The 24,028-nt window shown below is 40.0% G+C and overlaps 1 protein-coding gene across 3 annotated transcripts in view; it reads left to right on the top strand.

Moving 5' to 3' along the window:
* cplx1 (complexin 1) overlaps positions 1-23,088 on the top strand; it is a 74,612-nt gene extending 51,524 nt beyond the window's left edge. For all 3 annotated transcript variants that reach the window (XM_082550365.1, XM_082550363.1, XM_082550364.1), the window contains exons 3-4: positions 8,949-9,124; positions 19,376-23,088. In XM_082550365.1, the coding sequence (XP_082406491.1) occupies positions 8,949-9,124; positions 19,376-19,570 (371 nt within the window). In that variant the 3' untranslated portion in view covers positions 19,571-23,088. The remainder of the gene's footprint in view (positions 1-8,948; positions 9,125-19,375) is intronic.
* The last annotated feature ends 940 nt before the right edge of the window (positions 23,089-24,028 follow it).

Here is a 24,028-nt window from a genome sequence, read left to right as displayed (position 1 = left end):
CCCTTGTGCCCCAGAGATTTACTGAGGTATTCAGTGAATCTGGAAAAATGAGGCCACTTTACCCCCATCGTGCATCATCAGTTTTTACTTGCTGGATCACTGGGATGTCCACGTCATTCAATAAATATTTTTCTAATCTAGTTCTTCAAATTGGTTTTAAATAACATTCATTCCTAAAGTAAAATTAAAGAAAAATACTCAACCAAAATCCTCTAGATTGATTGTCATCATAAATCAAATGTTGTAAACAAATAGGGCAGTAAACATCGTTTTTCCTCTGAATTTGCAGATGGTGACAATATGGCCTCATTCATACTTCTTTATTTCATGTATCTTTTTCTGTATTGCATCTCTTCAGTAAATCTGAATTCATCCATCTGGGATTTCCTGAGATGGATACAAATCAGGGCCAGTTGCACTCCACTTTAGAGGGCTGTCATACTCCTGATCTTCTCAAGCAATCACTAAAAATACCACAGGAAGTTAAAAACAACACTCTCTAGTGTCACTTTAACATCACTGGAACTGCTTGGCTGTGTGTGGCTGACAGGGAAGGAGAGCAGTCTAATGTTTCCTGTTCAGATCAAAAAGTAATCCAAATTTTACTTTAGCATCCGTGTGTGTGAGTTTGCATGTTCTCCCTGTGGCTGTGCAGGTGTCCTGACTATAAATTGGTCACAGGTGTGAATGTCTTTCTGTCTGTCAGTACTGGCCCTGCAAAAGACTGCTGAGCTTACCTTTGTCATACTGCCTTTTAACCTATAACAGCAAGGACAGACTCAATTCCCAACACGTCATCGCATTGTTTCACTCTTCCAAAAATTATTTAACACAATGGGGCGGGGTTGGCTTCATGTTACTTTGGTTTTGACTTTAACTTTTCTGTCACTTTGGTTACATTTATAGAGAATAATGGCTTTAAACGCATGCTTAATGATAAACACATTGCATAGCTTTTCCTTGGTTACCACAATTAGGCATTAGGTTGGTATTACACCAGTCTTTTCGCTCAGTGTCATAGCATCTGTATTGGACTACTGTGTACACTCAAAAAATCTGGAGCTTTATGGTTTCATAGATGTGATAACTCGGAAGTCAGAATGCTCGGTGTTTCTTTTATGCCTCATTTACATAGTATTTTTATTTCTGCTAGCCCCCATGAAGGCTACATGGTGTCTTTTATGTTATTCTTTTAAATAAAACTGATCCTTATTGGCATGTTGTAATGATATGCTATAATGCAAAGTGTTAATGAAGAAACAATGGGATCCCCATACAAACTTGTACAGTGAATCTGTTTTCTATCCACCAATATGCCATCCGTTTTTCCTTATTATTGTCGTAGCGTAATGCTTTAATTTTAGTGAGTTAATGCTTTCAATTACCTTGGTAGAAGAAAAGTGTTATACATAAGGCCACTTAAAGGACACTCTCTTATGCATAAGAATGTACAAGGAATGAAAAGGAGATGGTTCTGTCTCTCGCTCAAGGACAGAGAAGATTTAACTTGGCGCAGTTGCACTATAAAATAATCTTTCCCTGGTCAGCCTGTCACTCATAGCAATAGAAAAGTAATCTTCTGTACTGAACGGGGCTTTCTCCTTTTCTCCAACACTAAGTGTGGCTAGAGCTCTCCAAGGACAGCTGTGTTCCAAAAACCATACCAGTCTCCGAGAACGAGTCAATAGTTAGGACGGGAACAGACAGCTCAGTGTGAAAAGTGACTCAGTGCTGCTTCAACAAAAGATCTTTTCAAGGTCTGACACTGATAAAACTTTGTGTAGGAGTTGAAACACAGCCACAGATCTAAAGCATCACGATGCAACCACAACTTCTATGGCACCTCTAAAAAGTTGGCAAGAAATTGACACTTTATAAACACCTACGCTGACGCCCCATTGGTTCCTTGACATCAGCATGACTGTTTTAATCCAGTCAAGGAAAAATGCATGTGAGGTAATTATTGAATCCAATTAAAAAAATGGTCACCAATTTTGTCACATAGTTATTTTAGATTATTTAAATCTAAAATTGTATTTAGACTATTTTAATCTAAAATCTGGAAAAACTGGAGCATCCTTTTTAATCTATCAGTAAATGTAAAAGCTTTGTGCTTACTTTACTTTGGTTTTTGATGAGTCATGGTACATAATACCTCCTCTGATGTTCGTCATGCCCATTCATTGATCTAAATAACTCAATTTAGATTTCCAAGACATGCTTGTTAACTTAACTGGCGTGGATGTGATTGTTTCTCTCTGTGCTTGCCCTGTGATGGGCTGCTGACCTTTCCCGGATGTGCCCCACCTTTTTTTGCCCATCGTAAATTAAAACCACATTTCACCTCTTATCAGCAATATTGTGAATTTCCTCCTCTGTAACATTACACCATTCTGAGGTTTTAAAAATATATTTTATATATTATTTTATCTTGCAATTTGAGGGAACGAGTCATAGCTTCTAAAAGATGTGGGATCCCACTTGTGGAAGGCACTGAAAGAGAATGCAGCCATGCATGGTGTCTTTAGTAGTTTTCCCACTGGGATTATGGACCATCCAGGTTGGGGTGGGAGGCTGATGAAGATGGTCCGACCCACTGGAGTCAAGATGGGGGGACCTGACAGTAGGCAGCTATGGGACTGCTGAGTAGTAGTGACAGATGGGAGAGCAGGAACACAGAGTCCTTGAGCTGGTCCTGCTGTTTTCCTCTCTTATGCTATCACTTTTTTTCTGCAGCAGCAATCTCATTCTCACAGTGCATTAAATCATTTTTGAGAAATCTTTTGTCATTTAGGAATATGTTCATTATTCTTTTGTTCTCCCACCTAACTTCATTTATCATTCAGTCATCATTCTCTGTGCTTTTCCTTTGTTACCAGTCACTGCCCTGTCTTTCTGCTTATGTCTTTTCTCCTAACTGAATACACAAGTTTCTTTTCTTCTCTTGATTTCTTTTTAATTGTTGTTGTTTTGTTTTTTTTGTTTGGTTGTTGTTGTTTTTTAGCTCTTTAACTTATCTCTGATATACTGTTTTCTTCTAAATCTTCTGCACTGCCAGTTTTTATTTCAACCTCTCTAATTTTCTTGCTCACACTTTACATGTTACCTTGTTTATTTGTTTTTTTTTCTTTCCCTTTTCCCTTCTTTTGACTTTGCTCCCATTTCCCTTTCTGTCCTTCAGATGCGTTGTGCTCCACAGGGGACACATCTCGTGATCTCACCGAGTCTATCAGGATGAAACACGCTACTGTAGCTCACGCACTTACTCAGAGGAAATGCTCTTGGAGCTCAAATGCACCTGGAGGACATGCACTCAATCTTACTTTAATAGCACAATGGAGACCTGTACATTTTGTTTTCATTTTCCAGTGTTTCATCCATGCACACATGCAGAGTACCACTGATGCTTCCACATTTTTCCAAATCCAATGCCAGCTTTTATGTAACTCTGCACAGTTTAATCCGTCCCTAGACCAACCATCCACAACTTTCCAACTTCTTCCTTATCCCCTTTTAAATTTTCACCCTTATTCTCACCAAGTCTTTTCTTCCTTTATAATCAGCCCCTATGTCTCAGCTGAACTAAAAAAAAAATGCCCCTAAAAGCCGTAATGAGACGACACGCATAAATACAGCTTACTCTATTTATAGAAGTGATGTGATTATTAGCATTGATGCTGTGCTTCTGGTGTATTGCAGTGACTGAAAAAAAATGGTTTTAGACACTCAAGCGTTATAATTCATGAAATGGCAACACCTGTCTGTCAGGTATTGAATGAGTTCAGCCAGTCAGTCAATTGCACTGAAATTTGGTTCTGCCTTTCATGGTACCCTGAAAGAGATTTTTGCTCACCAACCCTAAAGTTGACATTTTTTATAATTAGATGTCTCAACAAGTATTGAATGGATTGCCATGAACTTTGCTACAGAACTCAGTGGTTCTGTTGTTATATTTTCCTCCAGCAATATCAGCATTTTTATCTTTGTGGCTCAGATTGAAATGTTCAGATTGGTGGCTCAATTGCAATGTCAGATTTAGGTTTTTTTTCCACCGTGTTCAAATCTCAAGTGTTTAATCAGTCCAAAAAATTTCATTATATACTGAACTTAAAAGTATGGTTTTCTTCAGTATACGTTTTGTATGTGTTAGCATGCAGACAGACATAATTGTCTTGTTTCATGTCATGTTTCAAGCTTAGATTTAATGAGGTGTATTCGTTTTTAAAGTATTAATGGAATCATTCTGAATGAATGAAAATACATTCTGAGTTTAAGATAAAGAGGTCAACTTTTTTTAATATGTGTGGAATGATTCACAGTCTGAGGTAAAATATTGATATTTTTGTTTTTAAATAGTACAACAAATAGTCTTGAGACTTTGGAGGCTTTTTCTATCCCATGATTAAGATTATTATTGTTATTGTTTATTGTTTCCTGGCTGATTGCTGACCATGTTGTAGTTTGGATCTGGTATCCTCATACAGTCTGAGATTGCTTTGATATATATTTGATATTAGTTATTTCAACAGCGTTTTCTTACTTAACAGACATTATAAGATACCATGAAGAACCGCTCTCTTTCTCTTTGCATTAAAAAGGAGCCATGGGTATGATGAAAGGTTTATAATATAATGTTTTTTGGATACATTAACTTTCAACTTTCATCTTTGATCTTGAACATTACAGATCATATCTCCTTGTGCATGAGCTTGATTGGCTTGGTTAAATAATCTCTAAGGGCAGGTAATGTAGCAACCCACTAAAAACCTTTCATGGTCTTAACATAAAAAAAAAAAACAACAACAAGTGATCTTATAAATCTGTAAAAGACTGATTTTGTGGTGCATTGTGTCTTCTAATGGAGTACTCTAAACCATCTTATGACGTTTTTCTAACCATAACTGAGGCTCTTAGCTCTTCCTCAAGGGCTTTCTCACTGTACTACTTCAAGACTTCATAGCTGGCATCTTTTGATGATACCAAGGCTTTGGGGAACAATAAATGTCTCATAGTTTTACACAACAACTTTGTCACAATCAGATGAGCTAATTAGGCTTGAGCATTGAGATTAGTCATGCAGAGGTTTGGGAGAAGCGAGCGTAGAATAACAGCAACATGGGAACTGACAAAAAATCAGGAAGAAAAAGTTATATCAGCCACAGACGATATATCAGTCTGATGTTACAGCTTCTTTCTATTGAAAAATGCCTAAATATAACACAGCTTATTCATCTGGACAATTAGAAATATGTCAGTTAACTGGAAAAGAAGAATATGATTCACTTTGAAAACCTATTTATATGAGACAATACTGATGAGTACAATTTAATCAAACAAAAATCAAACACCCTTCAAAACCTTTAATTTGGGGTAGAAATATATTTTCTGCATAGTGTGATCCAATTTTGCTAGCATAAATTTACATTTCAGTATCAGTGGAAGTGCAAATGAGATGGTGAGAATAGCTCATGATGACAGGAATGTAGGAATATATATCTAATAAAGTATAAACCCAGACAAGGTAACAGTATCTGTCGTGCTGCATTTTAATTTGTGTCTGCAGACTCTAACGTATAATAACTACTTTGAGTTTTAAAAGTTTCTCTGTTCAGCTTGGCCAAAGAAGACTGTATTAGCCCTAAGTGATTAAGGGTATCTTCTTTGTAGAGTCTACTCAGCTTCTGTGACAATTGCTGCTCATACAAGATTTGGAAAATCTCCTCAAGCAACCAACAAAGTCACAGGAAAGCAAAGTTTAATTCAGCACTTCAACCTGAGGCAAGGCACAGACAAAAAGAAATAATCTCTAGGCTACACATATTCTGTGTTATACCAAACAAGTAACCTAAAACAAATCTGAATTCTTTAGAAATGCATAGAGAATGTTTTTAATTATTAAACCCCAGAGTTCCTTGGTGCCTGCAAGGAAAACATGTGATTGCACAGAAAGCAAGAGGATCATAACAGCAGATGAAAACAGCATCGTAATCCTGATAGCATGTGTCTTTTAAAAAACACGCTTTTGCAGCTTTTTTCCTACAACATTATTTGTTAATTTTTACCTCACGTTGAGTGTGGAGATGAGATTAATCACAGGCCAACTTTGGACTGAAGTCAAAAATTCATTTGAAATTCTCTCCTTATTGTAGGCACTGTAAAGTCAATTAACTAATATTAAGAATTGGAAATAAACTATGGCATCTATAGCAAATATGAACAGATAACAGCCTCACAGAGAAACTAAACTATAATGACAGCTAGCAGCTATTTCTTTCTACCCGCAGAGACAATAAAAACTGACAACAAATACAATCTTTATTGTAAAACTTGCAGTTGTAAGTAACCAGCCATCCTCCTCCACCTCGTCCCATCTTTAGTTTTCCTACCTGCAGGTTAGGAAGGCCACTGTTGTCATGGCATCTCCAGAGATTCTCTTCTTTCTATGAATTCATGATTTCAGTTAGCAGCAGCAGAACTTTTGTTGCAAGTTGTAGGGATACTCCCACCAGAAACTGCACTTGTAGAAAGGCTACTATGCCAAGCTCCCCAAGGCTGGAGAGCACAAGAACAAGTTGCCCAAGATGGCATAGAGAGTCTGTCTGCGGTCACTGAGAGACGAGGAGGCTTACTGAAGAGGCAGCTGAATGACGCTGAGGACTATCAAAAGCAACGTGCCACCTGGTTAGCAGAGATAAAACTATCAAAATAAGACTTTACATAGACTGCCTTTAAAGGGCTCACGTTTGCTCACTGTGCAAGCAGATGTTTGACATGTATATCATAAAATCTCACAGATATCAATGATGATGCACTACCTTCTCAATATGACAGCATGCCATGTGTGAGAGACATTAAAGAGTTACCGTGAAGAAACATTAATTAGCAATCACCCTGCGCTTTATGAGTAACGACTGGGGCTTGTACTGGTATGTCAATATGGCAAGCTCAAACTACAGCCAAGAACCTTAAGGTCATCGCTGTCTCATCAATTTCACCGCCTAAACAGATGGCTCAGTCTTTGAGTGTTTCCTCCAGAGAACCAGTGAAGCTCAGCTTTACAGTCAAGCCCAGAGCGGTGGAGGAAGCAAAAGCCCTAACAGTGAAAGCAAGTACGCTGGGCCAAGGGCAGAGGGAGAACCGAGTGTATTTCAAATTTACCCATGTCCAAAGGTCCAGTTCTCATTAAAATCAATTCCCTTCTTTCAAGTTGGAAGTGAGCAGAGAGTCATGGGTTCAAGATTCGTCAGACCACTGTTAGAGTGCTGGCTTGCTTCCAGCCAGCGAGCCGGAAAGAAGAGCTAATGCCTCTGGAGTCCGCACATACAGGCTGGGCTCCGTGTTAAGCCAGTGTGCAAAAGCACCTCGGGAGCAGCTCAACATGCAGACTGACAGTCAGGATTAGCCTGGGTAACTTCCTGATTTGATCTTTGGCTTTTCAAGTGATTGTCACTTTAAGGATGATAGCGGAGGGTTTTTAAACCAACATTCTTGTTGCTCTGAGTGTGAATAAGACTGTGGGACACTCATCCTGAAGGACACTAAAAGGGTCGTGAACTGGTTAGCTGAATTGCTTAACATTGAAATGACCCCGGGCACCATTTCAAGCATAAAGCATCAATACCAGTGAGTGTTATGTTTTCCTGGATGGATTTGTATCTTAGGCTAGTAATCATACCTTTTAAAACACAATCAAATGGAAAACAAACAAAATATTTCCTCTCAGGGGCAAAGATCTGTGTGGAAGATATTTTTATTTGATCAATTTCCAGCGCAGTATTTGGCTTACTTTGAGCTCTGACAGCTTTGACAGTGTGGAGCTGGCATGTTTAATGCATTTTTTTTCCAAAGCCAATGTTTTAATATTCTTTCTTCCTATAAAAAGTTCACGGTTGCCGTGTGTGATTAATGTTCAGACACTTACATCCCGTGTATTTCTACAAAGGCAGGCGTGTTCCTTGGCTGAAGCTTGATGTAAATTACAGAATGATTCCAAGAGGCGCTGGGGTGGAAATAAACACACTGGCCATATAGTGACGTATGAGGAATGTCAATTGACGCCTGCAGCACACACACCAGATAATCCACTAACACACACACACACACACATACACAAAAGAAGTGGTCCAGATAGAGCAGTATGTCAGTGCCTGCTGCAGCTTTGCTAGCACCAGCAGGACTTTCGATAATCCAGCCTTCATCAAGAGAGCACCTCATTAAAAAGACTTTCTGGCATCTCTCTCTCTCTCCCGAAATTCAGAATCAGGTGTTTCATTAATGCCACATAAACATTGCTGACAAACATTCACATTTAAGATACAGATCAGTGATAGAATGTTTAATTTCCAAGATAAGCAGCATTTAAATTGAACAGATAAGATACACATTGGTTAAACCTTCAGCAGCCAGCTGTGAAGCACAGAAGATCTTTTTACCACATTCTCCATCCTCAGTTTTTACATATTTAATAAGTTCAGACGTCAGTAGCAGAATGAGCCCCTGTGTCTGATTGTTATTGTCCCTTCAACTGCTCCCCATGCCCTTTGTTCTCTGGTCTTAACCCATGGTCCAAGTGGGCGCTTGTATCTAAATTCCTCTTGGAGATAGTAAAGGGCCAAAATGAGCAGCACAAAGGCAATCAAGAGAATTGCTAATAATTTATTACAGTCTTTTATCTCAGCTCTCTTCGTGCTGCTCACCTCTTGTTCTCTCTATTGTCAGACCCTTTTGTCTTTGGTTCAGTCAAGTGCTGCTCTTTCACTGGCCTGAGAGAGGATTTAAATACAAAGCAGTATCTATTGAATTATCCAGATTTCAGATGTAATGCTGGGCACATCAGATGTTGAAAACCAACCCGGTGCAATCACTATGAACTGCCAGTGTCACTCCATAAAAGAAATGACTGAATTTCTTTTATTTCACAATTTCTTTCTGTCTATTACCAACAACAGGGGCCACCAAAGACATGGGCAAGATGCTTGGTGGAGAGGAGGAGAAGGATCCTGATGCTCAGAAAAAAGAAGAGGAAAGACAAGAAGCGCTGAGGCAACAGGAAGAGGAGAGGAAGGCCAAATATGCAAGAATGGAGGCAGAGAGAGAAAACATCCGACAGGGCATCAGGGATAAGGTAAACTTCAATACTAATAGAGCCTCACGAGTTAATCATGCTCAAAGAGCTCTCATTGTTCTTAAACTGTTATCCAGTCCACAGACTAAACAAACTGCTGTTCAGCTGTTATACATGCTTACAAACAGGTCTGTTTAGTAGAAATATGCAATGTAAACTTGGGCAGCATGGTTACAGCCTCACAGCAAGAAGGTCGTGAGGTCGTGAGTTCAGCTCCGCCACCTGTCCGGGGCCTTTCTGTGTGGAGATTGTGTCATTTCTCCGGGTACTCCCCAGCTTTCTCTCCCAGTCCAAACACATGCAAGTAGTAGGGTTAGGTTAACTGGTGATTCTAAATTGACGTTAGCTGTGAATGTGAGTATGAACACTTGCCCGTTTGTCTGTATTAGCCCTGTGACAGACTGGCCTGTCTAGGGCATACCCCGCCTCTTGCCCTAGACAGAATAGGCTCTAGCCTCCGACTGACCCTAAATTGGACAAGGAGAGAATAGAAACAGTGTAAAAAAAACAAATATAATTTCTGTAAAACAAAGTGGGATTGGCTTTAGTCGTAGAGAGATGCTGCTTTTGCTTCTCGTATAGTTCTGCTAACATGTCTATAAACCAAGCATCAAACTCAACATCCCAAAACCTGCATTTCCTCAGGCTTCCTTAAAAACGTGCACTTTTTGCATGTGTTTGATGACAGTTGGAGTCACTGATCTGGACCTTTCTGCTCATTTTATGCTGCTTGAGCTTTTGTAATGAAATTATTTGAGAAATATTTGTTTTTGTGATGAGGTACAGACTGTCCAGAAGTTTGTGCTTCAGTTTTGGTTTTACTATTTTGTTAACTAAAGTCGTCAGTGATATATGTGTCTGTGTTCAGCCCACACAGGGCCATGAATCCAGGCTGCAAACCAGTCTAGGTGATATTGGCTAATAACTCAACAGTTACCCTTTCTGATCCAAAAACTGCAACATCTGACTCAAAAAACAAAACAAAGAAAAAAACATAGTGATAAACATACTGAGGCTTCAAACTGCAGGGTCAGAACCAGAGGGTGAAGTCATGGTGGTTACATCCATCTTTTATACACTGGCTGCAATAAATTCAATCGGCTCTAAAAAAACATCTCTTGCATTTTGGTGACTGTTGTTCGAGACCGATTAGCTTCAGGCCCGTCATAAACAGCTCAGCTTCACTCATGGTCACAAAACAGTGCAGCGAGACCATTGCACAAATATAATCAACAGCATCAGCCTCTCTGGCATGGCTCTATTAGGATTCAACAAGTACTATAAATCAAGCTTTATACTGCAAATTGCACTTTCAATTTTTTTAAATTACTGGATATAGATCCTTAAACATATTCCCTTCTGGAGTTCATTTTCAAAGTTCAATGGAAATTCTTGACTTAGTGGCCCTTTTTATGTCACCAAGATAATTCTGGCTTTGATAATGTCTAAATTAATATTTGATTAAGCTGTAATAAGATATGATGATCAAAGTGTCTGCAGCTTGCCGGGAAGGGTTACCCTTGACACTGCTAATAATGCATTAGATATTTGACTTGAATGCCCTGAGAGAGACTGAAACTTTTCTATGTGTAGCTCTTATAAAACTATGTTTGGAGTTCCTTCTCGCTCTCTCAAAAAAGAGCAATATGACAGCATATCTTTGGGAAGCGTTTGATTATAGCAAGGTGAGAGGGGCTGACTAAGCATGGCTGTTCATTTCAACTGATGCAAGTCTTTGTTACTGTGGAACAAGTCTAAAAAAGAAAGAGAGACCGAGTGGAAACAGAGGGAGTTATAGAAGAGAGCTACATCAACCAATTACACCAATGTTTGTTTTATTTCTGTCGGAAATTCAGAAGAAATATTTCTTAGGTACTGAAGTAAGATACACCCCTCCAGCCAGTCAAAAAATATTTAGCTTCTCGATCTTGCTGAAGTTAAACTTTTCTTCATAGTCACATCTTTAAAATAGTCATTGTTGAAGATATGTATATGAGGATTCCCACATTTTCCAACTGCAGCAGCTGGAGTGTTAATATACTTTTGGTATTGAAAGATTTGTGACAGTTTATGAATTATTACTGGTATATAAAATGTTGTCAGTAAAGCAGTCGACATGATATCTATGCTCATATGTACTACTGAGGACACAGGAAAGCATCAGTGCTGAGAGATTACATCATTTTTTAAAATGGCAACAACATCCACCAACCACTCAACCTCTGACAGTCCGTTTGCAGCCTGGAGGGGCTGAGTGAGTCAAACGTTTGCTAGGGACTGCAGTTTGTGTCCTATATGGAAGTTTCATGTTTTTGTTTTGCTTAATTTTCACTTGGGTTTTCTTTTTTTCTTTTTGTTTTTAAGACACCTCTTAGTTTAAGACACCTAAAGCATTTGGTTAGGTTTTGGAAAAGCTGTTAACTTAACATTAACATTGCATATTACCCAGTGTATGTATGCAAGGGATTGTTTACAAGCAAATACACCCGATGAGCTGTGAGTTTGACCCACCTAAAGATACACAAACATTGTCCTTTAGCATTGATGTCGTTCCTCACCATTTGATGGTTAAGGCTGAGATGTGACAAAACATCAGTATTTGATGCTGTTTCTGAAAATCGGTGGATTGTATGGAACGCCAGGACTGCCATAATGAATTAATTAAATACACCATTAAATAATTAATTAAATGTGGCAATAATTAATTAAAATTGGAATTAATTAATTAAATAAATAGTTATGATATATGTAATTAATTAATTATTGACACATTTAATTAATTATTTATGTATTTCACGTTTTAATTAATTATTGACACATTTAATTAATTAATTATTGACATATTTAATTAATTATTTATGTATTTCACATTTTAATTAATTATTGACACATTTAATTAATTATTGACACATTTAATTAATTATTTAATGATATATTTATTTATTTCATTTTGGCAGTCCTGACGCCTGGCTCTCATCATGAAATAATTTTATCTGTCAGCCTCACCCATCAAACTCAGGGGGCGGGGTTAACGCTGATCGAGTCAAAACCATTGCTTTGGCCTGGTGGCCATTGTTTCTAGCACACAACAACCGGCATGTGGAAGCTAACAGAACTGAGCTTTGAAAAACCCTGTTTGTGTGTTACCAAATACCGTTTTAATATTTTTTTAGCCGAGAATGTAGTGGTTTAATCTTCATGTGTCTGGTCGGTTTGTCAAGATACAGCCTCTTTGCAAAAGTGTTTCGATGATTTCGGAGATGTCGTCCCAGTCTCACGGCAAAGCGTGGGATAGACCCGCTCGCCTCGCAAGCAATCCCACCGACAAAGCGCAGGCCCCGGTACACAGCTGTAGTAACCCCCGCTGACTTCTTTTACTGAGGTTATATTTATCGGTGTTTTATTTCCTGATGTTCTTATGTGTCCTACGTGTTTCAGTCGCCAATTCTGAATTATAACTAACATTAAAAACATGTTTAAGGAGGAGAGAGAGCAAATAAATCTGTTTAACATCTGATCTTTGGGTTTTTGTTCAGTAATCAGCGTGACCTGTGTATAAACACATAAAAGAGATAACGTTGGTGTTTCCGTCATGTAGTAACTGCTGGCTTTAACTGTACAAAGGTTGTTCGACACTATGAAACACATACAGACTTCATGATGTTCGGCTAATATTTTTATTGTGAATATTAATCATGCTGACCTCGCTCTGTACACCACGCAGCGAGGTCAGCATATCCACGATATCCTCAGCTCCATGAGTTAACACAAAGTTTCCCAGCTGACTATCTAACTGCCAACTATTCCAGAGACGTGAAAATATACAGCATAAAGAAAAGTGTAAGAGACTCAGCAGCAGATTAGAATAACAGTTTGTGGCGTGAATAAGACACGGCGGGACCACGGAGCAACGTTCAGAGTCATCTTTATTTACATCTCACCACACCACAACACCCCCAAACCCCTCAGTCCCCGTGTTTTTAACTAGGCGGGCGTGATTAAGGATGCCGTGCAGGTGCGTCCGCCCTCCCTGCACGGCACCGCAGACCACGCCCCACCACATACCCCCATCGCCCGATTGAGGCCGGGGAGCCATCCGGCCGAACCTACTCCCCCACCGCCAGTGGGAGAGGGAATCAGCCCGGACAGCTGGCACCCCCAGGCCCCGGCCAAGCGACGGGGAGGTGCGAGTTCAGGCGGCCGCCCGCGAATCCAGCGGCGCAGGCAAAGCTGGTTCGGAAGTCGGACACGTGACAGGTGCACCCGGCGCGGCCGGCACAAGCGTGAGCCCCAGCTCACAGGTGGCTGGGCAGAGGTGTGGCGTGTACAGGCCTCTGGTGGTGGTGAGGCCGGTCTGGCGAGCACGGCGATCTCAAGCGTGGCGCCCGCCTCGCTCGCCAGTTCCACTCGAGCAAGCTCCCCTGGCACTGGGACCTCCAGCTCCTTGCGCGGCCCCTCCGTCACCGCTGTCGCTCCCTGCTGGAGCAGCCCATAGCGCGACTCCTCCGTCACTACTGCTCCCTCCGCCGCCACTCCCGGCTCGAGCAGCCCCTCGTGCAGCTCCTCTTTCTCCAACCGGCGCAGACCCTCGCGCACCTCGTCTGCCGCCTCCGGTTGGAGCGGCTCATCCACCACTCCCGGCAGGAGCAGCCCTTCACCTGGCTGTTCCCCCTCCTCCGGCAGGCGCAGATCCCCGCGCGCCTCGTCTGCCACCTCCGGCTGCTGAGGTGCCTCACGCGGCTCCTCCACCGCTTCACTGTCCTCGGGACACACCTGTGGGGGTGGCGCCCAGGCCCAGAGCAGCGCCGCCAGCTCCCCAATCCTTTCCAGGTGCCGCTCGGACTGGTCCTGCAGCTCTTCCTGCTGGCGACGCACCTCCGCCGCCTGCTCCCGCTGGGCGGCCGCCATTTCGGCCACCCTCTGGGCCAGCTCCTCCATTCCCTGGCTCCGATATGGACCCGCCGTGCTGCCTCCTGGGTTTCGGCACCAATGTGGCGTGAATAAGACACGGCGGGACCACGGAGCAACGTTCAGAGTCATCTTTATTTACATCTCACCACACCACAACACCCCCAAACCCCTCAGTCCCCGTGTTTTTAACTAGGCGGGCGTGATTAAGGATGCCGTGCAGGTGCGTCCGCCCTCCCTGCACGGCACCGCAGACCACGCCCCACCACACAGTTATACATTTAATAAATCACCAAATGAATCCAAGAAACGAGCAAACCTGTTCCGACAATTTGAATTTGTATTCCCTCAGCTGCAGACTCGCTGCTGTTTAAATGTTTGAAAAGGAAGATTAGATATAAACAAACGTCAAACATAGACTCAGTCTGCCTTCACATTTGATATGAGGCCAGCACGTATAGTGGCCTCAGCAGGCTATTACTGAAATACACGTGCTATATCATAAACTATGATATAAACAGGGAGGTCCTATTAACATGTTTAGTTTTAAAGGACACCTTCCTGCCTTTAGTCTCATTCATGAGCAGTATTCGTTTTCTTCTAACATCCAGAAGTCCGCACAATGTGTTTCATAGTTTGTAACAAGCCTTTGACAGGTAAACATAACATGACCGAAAAAGCAAAAAAAAAAAAAAAAAAAAAAAAAAAAGAGAGAGAGAGAGAGAGAGAGAGAGAGTGTTGACATAAGAAGAGAAAATGCTCTCAATTATGGAGACAGGCAAATGGTTCATTTATGTTTGATGTGTGTTTATTCCTCCCTAAATATCGTCGGTGAAGTTTGCCATGCACGTCAGATTTTCCTGCGCATTTTTATACCTCTGCCAACAGAGAGAGAGAAAAAATCACATTCTAACAGACAGCTGGTGCTTAGAATACAGTTGAATAACTATTAAAAAACAGATGATATTTAGATGATAGTTCAGTCTAACACATGTGCCAGTGGTTCATTAAACGTCTGTGAAACTATGCAGTTATGAAACGTAACTTTAACCTCAGCCAAACCGATTTGCTCAGTTGTAAATAAAACAGCGAAGTAAACGTGACCCGACAGACAGAACCTGAGTGAATGAAGTCCAGCGTTTAACCACTGAGAGCTAAAACTCAGCTGAGGTTTGAAAGCTGTGTGCTGGTGATTGGACATCAGCCGCTGATGAAGCTGTTCGCCTATAAAGTGCTCTGTAAGGAAACAAGCTCCAGCAGCTCTGCGCTCGGGGAAAATACTATATTTACTTATCTTGTGCAGTTAAACTGTGACTATCACCAGGTAACTAGGCGTGTTTCTTGAATTAGCAGCAGGTGTTAAACAGCTGACAGATGAGGAGGAGGATGCATGCAGGTAAACTGAGGGTCTGCTGAGCTGATCGCTGGTTTCGTGAGAAAAATGTCAGCTCGTTCTTTATGTTACAGAAGCACAGAGACACAAGGCCAGGCGGAAAGAGACGATCGTTCGGTGAAAATGAGAATCTGCGAATGCAACATGTGGAACACGGAGAGTGGAATATGTAAACAAACCGGTTAATGTACCCCCTCGGTGCGCTCTGCATGCTAACTGTTAGCAGAGCTAGTGAAATCTCTGAAAACATCTGAGCACTTTTGCAAACATGTTCTATGTTGACAACCTGACCAGACATACGGCGCGACATTCGCGGCTAAAACACTGTTAAAAGTGTAGCTGGTGACAGAAAAACGGCCTGTGATTTGATCTGCATTCTGGGATAACTGGCTGCCCCAAGTCTACACAAGCAATCGATTATCTAGGATCGACCTGTTTTGACTTACTTTGCACGGCAACCAATCAAATGTTAGAGAAGCTGCATGGGCAGCGTTAACCCCGCCCCCTGAGTTTGATGGGTGAGGCTGACAGATAAAATTATTTCATGACGAGAGCCAGGCGTCAGGACTGCCAAAATGAAATAAATAAATATATCATTAAATAATTAATTAAATGTGTCAATAATTAATTAAATGTGTCAATAATTAATTAAAATGTGAAATACATAAATAATTAATTAAATGTGTCAATAATTAATTAATTAAATGTGTCAATAATTAATTAAAATGTGAAATACATAAATAATTAATTAAATGTGTCAATAATTAATTAATTACATGTGTCATAACTATTTATTTAATTAATTAATTCCAATTTTAATTAATTATTGACACATTTAATTAATTATTTAATGGTGTATTTAATTAATTCATTATGGCAGTCCTGGCGTTCCATAGGATTTAACTGAACCGAGGAAATGAAAACCTACAATTCAACAGTTCTGAAGGATTCTTCTGTTGGCCTGATCTGAGCCAGTCTAGCCTAAAATAATATATTGTAATCAAACACAATTTAGTATGCGGTATAATTGAAAAATAATGTCTAAAATCATTGTTGGCTAATCCAAATCAGCCATAAATGTGACTTATAGTCTGTCGCTGTGCTAGTGCTGTGATAGACTGTTGGCCTGTCCAGGGTCGACTCCCACTCTTTCCTTATGATACCTGATTTAGGCCTGTCTTTTCATTTTTTAAACTGTAATTAAGTCTTTGAGCCTCAAACCTCAAAGAGAAAAAACATAAGATCTTGACAAAAGAGTGGTTTAGTCTTGAAGGCAAAAAACAAAAAATATTTAAAGCAACAGTTTTTTTTCAGCTGTTGTTCCCTCAAACAGTCGTACAGCTTCACTCCACAGACATACCCACTTATGCCCTGTGTTCCTCTCTGCAGTGGAAATGGACACTGCGACTCCTCCTCTAAGATATTTATTGCCACAGAATCACATTAGTGTGTGCCTGGCAAAGCAGTCAAGAGGTCATGGAGCAGTGCAGCTCATTTTCCCCTTCCCTGCCTCAAGATCAACTATCACTCGGCCCGCTGACCTCCCCGTGCACTGCAACCTTTTCCTTGCAGTCCTCCTGTATTGATTTTTCTCAATCTATGACCACAAATGCACAAAATACACAAAACTGGACACAGATCCTCAGGTTTAATGCAGAAATTGAGGTCAGGATCCTAGTTTCCGTATGGCAACAAATTCAATCTATCCATCTATTCTGAATTCATAAAAGCTTCAGGTTCAATTGTGGTGCTTGAACTAACGTGTTGAAATAACGATGAATTATTTCAGCCTGTCTGGACTTGTTTGTTTCATGTTTCATGTCATATTGTCACAGTGTTTGGTTAGTTATGGGCATATCACTCATAAAATACAAAATCATTTCCATACTATCTTCAATGCAGTTGTTCACAGACATTACAGTATGGCTGTGTCAGTGGACTTACTAGTGGAATGCATTTCCCAGCTGATGTCTTTAATGTTTTAACAAGCTTGTTGTTCTCCAAACATACTCTTGATTTAGTAGTAGTCTTAAAAATGGGCTTTTCAAAAGCAAACCTTGTCCAGGACACCTGCCAAGTGCCTCTGCCTCTGTAATTGCTATATAAAATATCCAGGAAGGTTAAATTAGAGCTAGCAGCAGTTCAAGCCTCCATATACACCCACAAAAACATAACCAAAAATAAAACAAGAACCTGAACTTCTTTCTGCATCTAATTGCAGAAATCAGTTGCAACAGGACCTAAAGGTTGCTGTATACATTGTGTTTAGCCTAATTTGCGTGTAGCCTCAAGCTAAACCATGCAAATTAAGAAATCTGATACTTTATAAGAATACTTATTGCTTTAACCAGTCACCACCTCCTGGAATTGCTTGAAATATTCATGTCTTTATGTTCCTATATTTAAAAGAAACTGATATTTTAAAGTGAATCCTAGTTTTCTCTGCAAGCCTTTAAAGCAAAAAACAAAACAAACAAAAAAACAATTAACTAGCTTAAGGCCCTGTGTCTACAAATATAATAAATACGTTTTTGGACAGACACTAATTGACAGAAGGAATAGACTTTATAAAGGGTTGAGTTTAAAAAGAGGCAAATATACTGCTTAATGAAATGTAACAATGAAATTTATTACTCATTCATATTTCTATCCCTAAGTTCTTGACAAAATTAGTTGATCATAATTGGTGAAGAATTTTGGCCTTAACTATGCAGGTTGGTTGGTAAATATTTAATACAAATTTAATAAAACTGCATATTCTAATCCCTTGTCATCAGATACAGCTTTGCTGTCAGATCTTGCTGTCATAGGTGTCTTTTGAACCCTCCATACTAATATCAGATGCTGAGTGATTTTAGAGCTCCTTCATCTGGTAACAAAGAACAGAACAAATTAGGTAAATAGGAGTTTGAGGGGGTTGTGGTAGGGAAAGGCTTAAGTTTGTCAGTCAGGACACTGTTCTGTTTAGAAATTTTGGTCATTGCTTTGTTATGTTTAGGCAACACAACTCAACAACAAAGGACACTTTGTGTATCTTGTGAGACTCAAGCGGGTTTGACACATAGTGGAAGTATGTGAATGAGAATGGGGTGTTGTTTCATGCATGAAGCATAGCCCAGGTGCAGGCTGTGTAAAGATGCCCCTGAGACAATCCAGCACATAACAGCAGGGTGCAAGATGCTAGCTGGCAGGGCATACATGGAATGCTGTAACCAAGTGGCCGGCATAGCATACAGAAACATCTGTGCCAAGTATGGCCTGGAAGTCCCGAGGTCAAAATGGGAGACACCCCTAATGGTGGTGGAGAATGACCGAGCAAGAAATCTGTAGGACTTCCAAATACAGACAGACAAAATGGTGGTGGCTAACCAACCGGGCTTGATGGTGGTAGACAAACAGAAAAAGACGGCCGTAGCGATAGATGTAACGGTTCCAAATGACAGCAACATCAGGAAGAAGGAACACGAGAAACTCGAGAAAATCCAAGGGCTCAGAGAACAGCTGGAGAAGATGTGGAGGGTGAAGGTAACAGTGGACCCAGTGGTAATCGGAGCACTAGGTGCAGTGGCTCCCAAGTTAGGCGAGTGGCTCCAGCACATCCCGGGAACAATATCGGGAGATCTCTGTCCAGAAGAGCGCAGTCCTGGGAACAGCTAAGATACTGCGCAAGACTCTCAAGCTCCCAGGCCTCTGGTAGAGGATCCAAGCTTGAAGGATAGACTTTATTCAACTGAAAGAACCATTTTCATCATTGTAACAAAACTGACTACATGAACTTAAAGGAATTATGCTAAAATTCAATTTTTTGTCAACTCATCCATCTAGCCTACCTGTACAGATTTGGTGGTTTTATGGTAACATCCTTTGCTTCTGTCTTGATTGCAACCTCTACAGGGTGTTCATTTTCTAACTATTTTTTGTTTTTACCTGTTTTCCCTTTTACCGTGCAGTATGGCATCAAGAAGAAGGAGGAGAAGGAAGCCGAGGCAGCAGCTGCTATGGAGCAGGCCTCCGAGGGCAGCCTCACCCGCCCGAAAAAAGCAGTTCCTGCTGGCTGCGGCGATGAGGAGGAAGAAGAGAGCATCGTGGATACGGTCATGAAATTCATCCCTGCACCACTCATGGATATGTTCAATAAAAAGTAACAGCGTTCTGGCAGGAAAATGGTTAACTTCTTACAATGTCCATCTAATCAATGCTGTACCACCCTGCCCCACCTCCAGCTGCAGCCACACCTTTCTTCACCTCCCTCCCACCCAGTCAACTCAACTTCTAAGTGTCCTGGAATTACACAACATGCTGTGATTTTGCCCTTAAGTTAAACTTTCTGATCTCACAGTGATTCATACTTTTTAATATCTCTGACAGAGATCTTTCTTGATAACCTGTGATTATTATCGTGTTTTAAAAAGTATGCAACACCTACACAGATCGAATGTCTTTACTTAAGGCAAACTGATGCCATGTTTTCAAAATGCCCAGCACTTAGAATACGACCAGATATCACCCATCATCCACCCTTTTTGTTTGTAAATAGCCTCGGTTATATAAAAAGAGTACTATATATCAGTGAAATATGACGTATAACAAGATAACTAAGAGTATAAGCCATATTTTTAACTTGTAAGAAATGATCCAAATCATATCAAATTTAATTGAATCGTCCTGTTATGTTCTTGCTAATATTTGATACATACAGTGTATATATACTTGCATTTTTATTGGTTCTCCTTGGTTAGGATCATTCCCACAAACTGTCCCATATGTTCTCACTGTTTTAATGTAAATGTGTAGTACGAACACTGGCAAAGCCAATACATCTGTAAACTCAAAAGTGAAGGAATTCAGTTGAAATGAAACTTTTTTGTTTTGCTTTGTTTTGTTTACTTTTTTAAGCATGCAGTAAAGTTGTGAAGTACATATATGGATACCATTTCCTTTGTTATGATGAAGCAAAATACACTGAAAATTTGAGGCAATAACTGGTTTTCCATTTTTATTTAGTTAACGTCTCATCCACCACCGTGTACAGTAAGCGATAATTGACTTTGTGTCTAAAACGTTCTTCCATGGTGGAAATTATAAATGTTCTCCATAAAGTTTGTCTTAAAAAGAGTAAGATGAAATCCTTAAATTCTATAAAGTCACTGGCTATACATGTTTGAGGCTTAAAAAAACAAAGTTCTTTTCCTTCTGTGGTGTTGCACACTCAGCTTTTTGTAATAGGAAATGTAAACGTTTGGCCAGGCTTGTTAATTTTGAATCGTGCTAACACTTTCATCATTTTACTTTTTAAAAAGACACTTCCCAAACACAACTATGTTGTGAATACACTATATGTGAACAGACAGTGACAATAGTGCAATATATTGTTCAAAATGAAGTTGTCTCGTGTCCGTTGGTTTAACTGATGGGAGTCGAGTCCCAAATCAGCAATAACAGACAATCTTCATTGTTGTGTGTTTGAAGTTAATCCCTAATGTTAGTCGATGTTAAAGACACGAGGGTGGCTACTTACTGTAGCGAGACTTAAGAGTTCATTGGTCAGAGGTATTTACTTAAAACAAGGAAGAGAGAAAGTGGGATGATTCGTTTAATGTTGTGAGAAGTGTTCATCCACGTGACATACGGCATCCAGGGTTTGTGTTCAGAGTTACAAACTACAGGTTTTTACAAGCAGACATTAACAAATCAAAGTCATCCTTGGCATCTTGAAAAAATAACATTGACCTGCTGTTTATAGTTTACAGTTTACTCTGCCTTGCAGGTAACTGTAATAGCACAAATTTAAAAACAAATGAGGACGGAATAAATATATCCTCCTCATGCCTTTTCTTTAAATTTCTCCATCATTCCCAGTGTCTTGTTAAACATTCCAGATATTTCAGACATTCCACCAGACTCGAGCTGGTAACACGCAAACTTAGATTTACACTACACCTCAGTAAATGCCTTTTCAGCCTACAAGTACATCACAATGAATAACTTAAATTTGATGCTGTAACCGCAAAATTTATCTAGACTGAATCTGATTAATGGCACTAAAATGTTGCTGCGGAGAGGTTATATTAGCTGCCATTTAGGAAAAGTCCCGCATGAAGTCTAGGGGAAATCATAAATGTGCTTTTTGCAGTGATCGGTTAAATTTTGTTGGAAAATACTTGTGCACAGTAGCCATAGGTAGGTGTTAAATTAGGGTTTTCAAAACCAGCTGTTTCGCCACATTATGACTGTTTTTATTAAGCTAGCTAACCATGAAATGACACTAATTCTGATCTTGTGTATTTCTGTGGCGTAGAGAAAGGGAAATTTAGCTTCTCTCTGTGTTTTGTGAGCTCTGTAATCATGGTGAATATATACATATATACCCTGAATATGTTAAAACAAAATCAAATGGCACAGTGTGGTAAGATCATCTGTAGAGCACATTTATTGAACTTCCTGTGATTTTATTGTACCTGTAAACTGCCTTTGCCAGCCTCTGTTCCTACAGTGTGTTAGCAGCTAGCTAGAAGCCAGTAGATGTTTCATGCACTCAAATCCATCATCACAGCAGTTATTCAGTCAAACCAAAGAATAGTGCTGGTAGTATTAGACCTAGTCAAGGGGTGTCATTCCCATTTAGTTCCTGCATATCTGATTTATTTTAAAATTCTCAGGTATTCTAGTAATGTTTTTCATAGACGTTAAACATATTTAGCCTTCACTTAGAGTCTCATTGGGTTCTCGGCTAAAGAATTTTATATTTTCATTGCTAGCGGATTAGCAAGCCTATAGCTACGGTCTTTCTTTATGAGTGAAATATCTCTTTTTTTGGCCCAGAAAATAATCTAGAAAGCTACAATTACTGCCCCTGCAAAGGACGACAACACCTTAGCAAACGTCGTTAGCGCGTGCATTCCTTCAGGCTATGAGTGAGTGTGCTCTGAAATCAGATCAAGCTTTGCTTCTCATCCACTGACATAATCATGGACTCATTCATCATCATCATCATCATCATCATCATCATCATCTTGTAAATGTCGGTTGATTGCGCTCCAAATGGCTTTTTGATCACTGCCTAAACAAACTGCCCAAGTCATGCGTAATCAATATCCTGTTGTCCAGTAGACTGTGTCAGACACCCAGTCAGTCATTTGTGCCACTCATACAGCCATTGATAGAATTTAAAAAGCTGCCTGAAAAACATGGCACAAAAAAGAAAAAAAAAATCTTTTGATGTGACTTGAATGTAACTGTCTGACGTTTCTCTCTTCTTGCATCTGTCTCTCTCTTTTCTGTACTTGTTGAGAAGATATTTAGTCTGGTGCAGTATGTTTTTCTTTCTTGTCTGTAGCCGGTCCTGTCCTCTGGTGGTTGATATTTTGAGAGAAAAAAAAAACATGTTCATTTAGTGTATTCTTTTGTACTGCAAAATCTTCTCACCCCCCTCCTCTCTCTCTCTCTCTTTCTCTGTAGCTCCCTATTTGTTGACCAACATGTATGCATGCTTATGGTGTGCGATGTAGGCAAGGTTGTTGATATAATCGTTCCGTGTCCTCTCTGTGTTTCAAAGCGCCACCTGTTAGCCTCACTGCATGCCATTTTAGACTAATATTTCGGTCTGTAACTTTCCTGCAAAAATGGAATCACCGCACACTGAGAATAAAGTGATTTCATATGATTTTTCATCGTCTTGTGTTTCTGCATTCAAACAGTACAGCAGCAAGTCTTTAGCTACCTGTGTGTACAAGAGAAAAAAAGAAAACAATATATGGAAGGAGTGGTAGAGTCATGTAGTGTGTTTCTGGGAGGCGGGATCATCCCCGCTTTGTGACTCTGAGACGTGGCCTGCCATCATGGATCATATCCCATTGCATGGCATTCGTTGAGGAAGTATGTGCAAAAACCTTTAATGTATTTCACATGTTACTGTTTGTGTCAGTCAAACCTGTTTTTCATCTCAACATGACTGTTGTGCATTTTTTACTTTTTTTTTTCTCAGAAGGAATTTCAACATCTATTCAATAAAAGCGAAAAGGGCTGTAAACAGAATGCAGTTTGTCGTTCAAATCGTGATTGGAGGCAGACCTGACTTGTGATCGTGTCACAGTGAGTACATAGACATCAAAGAGATGCAAATGGCATATCTCTCATAGCAAACTGGTTGCCATAAGTGCGTCTGTGATAATGGGTTTACGGGTAACAGCAGACCTTTAACATCAAACAAATCCACTGAAAAGATAATAAAGGAATGCCGAGGAGGGATGGCGCCCTACTTTTGCGCTGGTTTTAATTTGGGAACAGAAAGCAGGCAGAAAGTAAAACCAAATTATTCAATTAATGTGTTTTGACATTTCTGAGTTTATTCCTTATCTCACTATTTTGGATTTCTAATGTTGCTTGCCCACAAGGTTACAAGCATCACATTTTAGCATTTACTGTTCAAGGCTTGTCATTTATGTACCTCCCACTCATGCATCAGCAAGTTCCACTTGGTAAAGGTATGCTGACATTCTTCATTCTTCTCTGCAGCGCTGCCGTGCGTTTTCAGAAATACACAGCTTTTTTACAAGAATAACAAACACGTTAATTTATCCATAAATAATAGTATTTTCACTTGA

The sequence above is a fragment of the Aulonocara stuartgranti genome, assembly GCF_965226115.1.
Source record: "Aulonocara stuartgranti genome assembly, chromosome: 2".
In the NCBI taxonomy this organism is placed as follows: domain Eukaryota; kingdom Metazoa; phylum Chordata; class Actinopteri; order Cichliformes; family Cichlidae; genus Aulonocara; species Aulonocara stuartgranti.
Note: the sequence above shows the minus strand (reverse complement) of the source record. Positions and strands in the feature narration are given on the sequence as shown.